The 8,909-nt window shown below is 46.8% G+C and overlaps 1 protein-coding gene across 1 annotated transcript; it reads left to right on the forward strand.

Moving 5' to 3' along the window:
* On the forward strand, positions 1,063–7,439 carry FCRLA (Fc receptor like A). The gene is given in 7 exon segments (XM_005677143.3): positions 1,063–1,132; positions 1,135–1,194; positions 4,261–4,275; positions 4,551–4,703; positions 5,021–5,287; positions 5,760–6,044; positions 7,042–7,439. Coding segments are annotated over 7 exon segments (1,155 nt in total). The 3' UTR covers positions 7,347–7,439.

The following is an 8,909-nucleotide window of genomic DNA, read 5'->3' on the forward strand; positions in this document are numbered from 1 at the left end:
GATGCCTTCTTTCTCTAATTACTTCAGGATCAGTGGCTTGAGTGTTGGCCATGAGCCTGAGCCCTAAGCTTACAGATAGAGCCTCTGGAAACTGACTTTCTTTTTTCCTCTGCTCTTTCCCAGGAGTCCTTGTTTGCCTTTTACTCAGATTTCCAATGAGACTGAATAGCTTTAGTTGTACTGTAGAAAAGCAGAGCTAAGGCCTGAGTCTAGAAAAATTTGTTTACAAATTTGTCTGGGCTTTGGATGTTAGGAGCATACCAGGGGGCTAATCTCATATGTAATTTGGTGCCACCAGTCCATCCTAAAGGAAATCAGTCCTGAATATTCACTGGCAGGACTGATGCTGAAGCTGAAGCTCCAATACCTTGGCCACCTGATATGAAGAGCCAACTCATTGGGAAAGACCCTGTTCCTGGGAAAGATGGAGAGCAGGAGGAGAAGGGGGCAGAAGAGGATGAGATGGTTGAATGGCATCATGGACTCAATGGACATGAGTTTGAGCAAATTCCAGAAGACAGTGAAGGACAGGGAAGCCTGGCGTGCTGCAGTCTGTGGGGTCACAAAGAGTCGGACAGGACTGAGTGACTGAGCAACAACCGCCAATCTTCTTCTCCCTTCTGTCGTGCTCCAGTTTGGTTACTAGAAGCATGTAAGACTTGGAACAGGACAAGATAGGACACTTGAATTCTCACGATTGCTCTTCCTGTGACTTTCTGTGTAGCCTTCAAGCAATTTCCTGCCTCCTATCCCCAGTTATTTCATTGGTGACATGAACGATTGTTGCACTGATTTTGCCCAGAGTTTGTGAAGGCCGGTGGGAGAGCAGACTTTGAAACATGCTTTCCAACATGCTTTGAAAGGTCTCTGAGCTTTGCGGGGGAATTTGTGAACAACTGGGAGGGTGATCATGTCATCCACACCCCTAAGGGTGGTGATGGTGCTGGAACCAACCTGGTCAATCTGAAGGATGAAAGTCAATTGCAAAGTTGAAAATGGGCCCCAGATGCGAGGAGATCAGACAGTTAGACTTACTTCCTCTTTTCTAATTTGAGAGGTTTCATGTTGAAGAAAATCAGTGTGTTAGAAGCTGCAGGAGACCCAAACACAGTTACCACGAAGCTAAGCTCTGTCCCATGGCTGGAGTCTTCTACTTTTCTCCTGCTTTGCTCTGGGCAGCCCAGATGCTACTGGGTAAGTAAAATCTTGGAATTTGTGGTAATGGAGATATGTCGGACTTTGGGGAAAAGACCCAAAGGAAAGCAGCATGGACTAACTTCAGCTCTCAGAAGCCAAGTTCAGGTGGGATAGGGCTAGTGTAAGAAAGTTTCGCGGGTGGGACTGAATGGCTCTTTCTGAATGGTATTTTTTTTTCATCTTAAAAGTCCCCTTAACTATGATGCCCTCTTTAGCTACAATCTCAACTCTTTTCTTTCTTTGCTCAGGTAAATCTCTTGAACGAGTAGTCTGCATTTTTGCTTTCTCTATTTCCCCACTTGTCACTCACTCTCAATGACCGTAGTTTGGCTTCCGCTGGGCTCAGTTTCGGCCAGAGCGCAACAAACTCTATTCAGACACTTCACACTTTTAAAATCTTACCCTGCTGGACTTCTCTGCTGCATTGGGTACTGCTGATCACTTATTCTTCTTTGGCAATCGCTATTCCCCTGGCTGCTCTTTGTACTTCATGTATCTCTCTTGGTCCCTTTGGCGGCTTCTCTTCTCTTTCCCTTAAAGACTGGCATTTTTTACAGTTGCCTCCTTGCCTCCTTAGTTTTTAATTTACTGAAGGGACTTAGCAGCAGCAGCTCCTTAGTGAACTTATTTGTCTATTTAACTTTTACCACCACAACTGTATAATTAAGAGTTCTAAGTGATGCATCACACCCTAATCATGCTTTTGAGTTTCACATTCAAACATTAAGCTTTGCGCAAGACACAGCTACCTGCGCGTTTCAAGATATCTTAGCACAATACGACCAGAGTGGAACTCATCTATTCTCTTGGTGCCTCCCACTCCTAATTTCATCCTTCTGGTTTTTTTGACTGCACTATGTGGCTTGAGAGATCTCAGTTCCTTAACCAGGGGTTTAACCTGGGCCATGGCAGTGAAAGCCCGGGATCCTAGCCACTAGACCATTAGGGATGTCCCCAAATTTCATTTTTCACTGTTTTATCTCAGTTAATGGTATCCATCCAGACATCTGGGTCAAAAATTGGGAGATAACATAGATTCCTCCCTCTCCTTCATCCTCTACACATGATCAGTTATCAAGTTTGGCAAAGTCTACCTTCTAAGTTGGTCCTAGACCCGGTCTCTTTCCTGAAACATGCCTAATGGTTTCTGCTAGGACAAGCCCTCACCATTTCTGTCTTGTGCTAGTCCAACGACTTCCTAACTAATCTTCACATCTCAGCCTTGTGTCCTTGAAATAAATTCTGACTCTGCAGCCAGAGTAATTTCTAAAATTCAAGTCTGCCAGCCCAAGCGCCTTATCATGGCATTCAAGGTCCACAATAACTTGGTCCTGTTTCAACCTCTTCAACCTCTTCTCTCACCCTCTGAGCCTTGCAATAAATCCCAATCTGCTTATATTTACCTGCCAAACTATTATTTATCTCTAAAGTTTTGTACATACTGCTACTTCTGCCTGAAATGAGCCCCATTTCCCTGTTCCTGCCATTGCTCCCTGCTCCTCTTTCACTTACAATCTTCTGCGCATCCCTAAAGACTCAGCTTAGGTGGCATCTTTACCAGGAACTCTTCCTTGAGCCCTCCTCTCTGCTTTGATGGCTGCCTGTGCAAATTCTTTCTTTTTACTTTCTTCCTCATCTGAAATAATCTCTTCATATGCCTGTGCCAGCCGCTGAACTGAGAGTTACTTGTAGGCAGGGACAATGCCTGTTTGTTTGATTTTTAAAACTATCTTATTTATCTTTGAATTCTCAGCACCCACATTTTCCCTACACAATATTTTTGTTGAATTGTTTTATTGAACACACAGAAACAGGACTGGGTGACTGAATACCACAGCAGTGGTATTGTGGTGAGAAGTCCAGACTCAGAATCAGATGCTCTAGTTTCAAGCCACTCTTATTTACTAGCTCTGTATCACTTGGAAAAGCCACTTTTCAGATTTCTGAACTCGGTTTTCCTATCCATACAATGAGAATAATAATACCCGTCACATAGTTTATTGAGTCAAAGTGCCTGGTAGCCTAACAACATTCTATTTTACAAAAAGAGAAGAGGCTAACTCCAGTTGAGTGAAAGTGGAGGAACTGAAAAGAGGGTAGCAGGGTGATGAAGAGGGCTGAGAGGGATCAAAAGAAAGCACCTGCTGTTGATGTAACGAGGATTAGGAAGTAGAGAGGGGCCTTGCCAAGAGAAGTTGCAAGGTCAAAGAAGAGCATCGGGACTTTGGAAGTGAAAGGGAACAAAAGCAAGTGGGACAGGAAGGGACACAGTAAAGAACTGAGAACATGTGAACGGCCATGGGCCCCGGAGAGGGAAAGAAGCATCAAGAGGGTCAAGGAGCAGTCACGGAGATGAGAGATTTACCTAGCCTGGGTCAACCACGGAACTAAGAGGTAGGGTGAGGAAGTGTGGTGAAAAAGCTGTAACACTAAGGTCAAACCCCCAAGCAAAGAAAGAATTGCTTCATAGCTACCAGTACAGACTCGGAGTAGAGGGTCAGGGGTAGAAGGAAAGACATAGGATGGGCTCTACCATTGCCAGGGAAAGTTCAAGGGACAGAGGACGTTAAGGTAAAGGTGACGGAAAAAGGAAAACCTGAAAGGAGGAGCCATGAAGGAGGTACTAAAAGCTAGCGGTAGATGACATGTTCAAGGATGAAGAGCAAAGTGAATCTGGGAAAATGAAAATATGGAAGAAAGCCCCCAGGAAGGTCTGAGGACCAAAGTAGATCATGTCTGGACAAGGAAGTAAAGAGAATACTGACTCTGGGCTCAGACGTACCTGACTTTCTTGCTGTACTCCTTACTCTTTTTTTTAAATTGGGGGTAAATGAATTGGCTTTTCAAAATCTGTTCATTTATTAATAAGATTTATAAAGTGGGGGTGAAATCACATGCCTAGACATCTAGTGAGATTAGTGAGATAAAGTGTGTGCCTGGCAATGCCTGGCACATGGCAAACACTCAACAAATATTAGAATCTGATCTCCTTTCCCTCTTGTCCCGTGTCTGTCTGCTCTGGGATCCTCTTTGTCTTCGACGTCTGGTTTCCTGCACCTGCAGCTGGATGTCATGCTGGTGAGTTCACCATTCTCTCCCCACCCCCTTCCTCAAACCCACAGTCCACTCACTGACTGCACCCGGGAGCCAGCGAATCAAATCAAATGTATCCCTCTTAGAGAGCCACATGGGTCTCTTGGGGGAAAAAAAAGGTTTTGATGTCTTCTTACTCTATTTTAAAACGCATGATTCCCCAAGGAGAGGGAGGAACCGCTGTGGAGAGCCGTTTCCTGTCCTCTTTCTCCAAGCTGCAGCATCATTTTCTGGTTCTTCTCCAACCATGCTCTCTGCAGCTGCCAGTTTTGAGGCGCTCCAGTGCGAAGGACCAGCCAGCACCCAGGAGAGCATGTGCCACCCTGAGGATGACTTGACGGACCCAAAGGAAGTCCGCTTCCAGGTCAAAGGCTACACTTTCAGTGAACCCATCCACCTGATTGTGTCCTACGGTGAGGTCTTAGAAAGGACTGACCAGTGCGGGCAGCTCTTTCTCCCATTTCCCAAAGCTCTCCTTTCAGCCCCACAGCCCACTCAGGAAGGTACCCCCAGGAAACTAGCCATGGGAAAGGATACCATCTGCTCCATCTTCAGCCCAAGAAGCCAGGGTACCCTCTGTGCTAGACCCTAGAGAAGCTGTCCCACACTCCCAACCAGAGGGCAGGTGGCCTGGCCCCTCAGAGAAAGACTAGAGGGCTCTATCAGGGGCAGCTCTGAGGGAGCTCCCAAGGGGCAGTAGGTCACGCTCAGCTTTTGCTTTGGACCACAGACTGGCTGATCCTCCAAAGCCCAGCCAAGCCTATATTCGAAGGAGACCCTCTGGTTCTGCGCTGCCAGGCCTGGCAAGACTGGCCACTGACCCAGGTCACCTTCTACCGAGACGGCGCAGCCCTTGGCCCCCCCGGACCTAGCAAGGAAATCTCCATCACTGTGGCGCAAAAGGCCGACAGCGGGCACTACCACTGCAGCGCTGTCCTCAGGAGCCCTGGTCCCGGGAGCCCAGAGGCGGCATCTCCTGTGGCTCTCACAGTTCACGGTAAGCACTGGATGCAGTGTCGTCATGGTGGAGGCAGGTGGGGAAAGACAGGGGAACTACAACTGTCTTTCGCTGGAGAGGGCAGGATCACCGAAGGCCTAAGCAGTAGGTTGCTGCCAGATGTCCCAGGTGGCCTTCAGGAGGAGCAGCACCTTAGCATCGCCTTTGCAAGCCCTTCAGCTCGACTCCGAGCTCAACATGTTTCCTTCTGCTCTGTCCTACACAGTTCTGTGCTCCCCGATGTTCACTGACTGGATGTCTGGCTTACTGTCAGATTGGCCCATCTCTAGATCTTCTCTAGCCCTGTCTATTGAAGAGAGAGACAACTTGAAAGGTTCAAATGGAACTTCTCTAGGAGAAGGCCTTCCTGATCTAGAAAGACGGGAAGGAAAGTGGGGCCGGGGTTCTTTGCTTGCTGGGGGCTCACCTGAATGTAGACTGACCTCCGCTTTCTCACTTCTCTCTCCCCCAGAACTGTTTCGAGCCCCAGTTCTCAGAGTCACACCCTCAGCTGAGCCCCAAGAGGGGAAGCCAGTGACCCTGAGCTGTCAGACCAAGCTGCCCCTGCAGAGGTCAGCCGCCCGCCTCCTCTTCTCCTTCTACAAGGACGGCAGGACAGTGCGCAGCAGGGGCCCCTCTCCAGAATTCCAGATCCCCACTGCGTCAGAGGCACATTCTGGGTCCTACTGGTGTGAGGCAGCCACTGAGGACAATCAAGTTTGGAAACAGAGCCCCAAGCTGGAGATCAGGGTGCAGGGTGAGTTTGTGTGTGTGTGTGTTTGTGTGTGTGATGTGTGTGAAAAAGCAGGAAGGAAGGGGATAAGACAACTGGGTCCATGAGCTAGGGTTTGGTATAAGTAGGTTAAGAAAGGACACACAGGAGGCAAGAACAATAAGCCAGAGTCCCTGGTGGTGGAAAAAAGCACAAATAGGCAACTTCTCCCTCAGACCGTGGTGTACAACTCACCAAACCAAGACCTGAGCCAGGAGCTACTGCCCCGTAGACTTGACACTCCCTTCATGAACTCTGGACATTTGTAGGAACAGAGTTTCTAGAGTGAGGATGAAGTAGGCTGCAGTTTATATTCAATTCTAGGAATCTCCATCAAGAAGGCTGCATTTGATCTGAAATATACCCACAGGAGGTGTCCAGGGTAGGGAGGGAGCTCAAGTCATGTCATAAGGAAAATAATGGAAGGGATGGGAGATGCTCATCTTGAAGAGGAAGTGACTCATGGGGCCAGCAGAGGCGTCCTCAAAACACTGAAGGCTGACACAGGATAAGGAATTACACTAATGTCATGTACATTAGTGTAGAAAGCCATGGCAACCCACTCCAGTATTCTTGCCTGGAGAATCCCCATGGACAGAGGAGCCTGGCGGGCCACAGTCTGTGGGGTCACAAAGAGTCAGACACGACTGAAGAGACTTAGCGTGCATGCATGTACTACATAAGAGATTGACCTAGGACCAGTTACCTGTTGTACAACATGCGTGTTGTAAGGAATTCAATTAAAAGAGGAGGAACTGGCTAATATCCATAGCCTTTTTAATGATAAGGCCTCCCCGTGGAAGATTTTCAAGCAGAAGAAATTCAGATTTCTTCAGACTGGAATTTGGACCAGAGTCCTCAAGTTTTTGCTGCCACTGGGCTCCAAAGCTGCTTTAAGAGAATAAGAAAGATTGACCAGGAGTATGAGGGTAGGACGAGAGTCGGGCTTCACTCTTGTCTGTGTCTCCCGCCCCTGATCCAGGTCCCTCCAGCTCTGCCGCACCCACTGCCTTGACTCCAGCTCCTCCTCAGAAAGCAGATGCTCCAGAAACTACTTCTACAAAGCCCCCTGAGCCACTGCCTCCACTTCCCACCCCTTCTGCTAAGGATCCAGACTCCTTTTCCCTTCCACAAGGCCCAGACCCTCATCTGTATCACCAGATGCGTGTTCTCCTCAAGCAGATACAGGATATGAGAGTTCTCCTTGGTCACCTGGTCATAGAGCTGAGGGACTTGTCTAGCCACCTGAAGCTTGAGACCACAAAGGGTCCTGCCAAACATGAATAAATAGTTCACCTGCCGTATTGCTTGACTACCCCCAATAAATCCAGGTTTTTTTCTAGTTTTCATCTTTCTGTTCTATACTTATGCATAAATGGTTTTACAGGTTGCCCAGTGTTTTGTTAGAGCAGCAGAGATAGGTGAGTATAAATAAATTTGTACCAAGTTATACCTGGAGTTTAACTATAATTGTGTATTCTCTCTTAACATGAAGTCATATCCTGCTTGATCTAGAGAGTTGCCTTCTGTGGCCCAGACCAGAATCTGGTGAATGAAAGAGAAGCAATGAGATAGATTTAATGCAGCAGTGTCAACCAACAGCAATCTCTCTCCATCCTAGGGGACATTTGGCAATGTCTGGAGACATTTTTGGTTGTCACATGGTCGGGGGCGGGGGTGTGTGCTGCTGGTGTCTAGGGATGTTATTAAACATCCAATAATACACAGAACAGCCTTCCACAACAAAGGATTATCTGGTCCAAAATGGCAATAGTGCTGAGGTTGGGGAACCTCAGCTTCACATAGGTGTTGGACTTTGAGATGAACTTTTGCCTCTTTAACTTAATTCTCTCCTGCTAGCCTTAATTCAGCAAATATTAATTACATGCTGGTATTTCTGGCCTCTGCTACATGCCCAAATTGATGCTATGTTAAATATACCTATAAAACAGTGTTTCTGTCTATAGGGGATTTACAATTTGAGATGGAGGGATGGTAATACTCCTACCCATTAAGCAATTAAATCAGGGCATATACAAATTCCCCACAGGATCCTACTGAATTATCATGCTTGATCACAGAAATATGTGATAAAGCGTAACACTGCTGGGCTTCCCAGGTGGTAAAGAACTTGCCTGCCAATGCAGGAGACTTGAGTTCGATCCCTGGGTCAAGAAGATCCCCTGGAGAAGGAAATGGTAACCCACTCCAGTATTCTTGCCTGGGAAATCCCATGGACAGAGGAGCCTGAAACGTTACAGTCCATGGGCTCACAAAGAGTCAAACATGACTGAGTGACTAAATGACATCAATAGCATTGCCAGAACAGCAATTATTTGTTTAATTCATCTCTGAAATATTTTTCTTTAAAAATATACATAAATTGATTTTGGTACCATAATAATACTTTTTTCTATGCTTGGACTGCTACTGTGCATTCTCAGCCAATGAGAGCTAGCCTGACATACTCTACAGTGACCTTTGGTCAATGAGTTAGCCCTTCATTTTATGACCTCAGCCAGGGAGGACTCTACCATGTTATCTTAAATTACGTTGTGTTAGGTCATTCAGTGGATGGTTTTTTTCTGCTATTTATTCTGTGTGCAGTTTGGACCCACAGTGATTTACAACGATGTATATTTGATTGCTCCAGAAATGCTGCAAGGAAACAAAGGAATAGAATCACGTTGAATGTTAAAATTCAAGTTTTCTGGTGGTTCCTGTGTTGTGCTTAGTTGCTGACTGACTTAGTCACGTCTGACTCTTTGGGACCCCATGGACTGTAGCCTGCCAGGCTCCTCTGTCCATGGAGATTCTGCAGGCAAGAATACTGGAGTGGATTGCCATGCC

The sequence above is a fragment of the Capra hircus genome, chromosome 3 (assembly GCF_001704415.2).
Source record: "Capra hircus breed San Clemente chromosome 3, ASM170441v1, whole genome shotgun sequence".
Lineage (NCBI taxonomy): Eukaryota > Metazoa > Chordata > Mammalia > Artiodactyla > Bovidae > Capra > Capra hircus.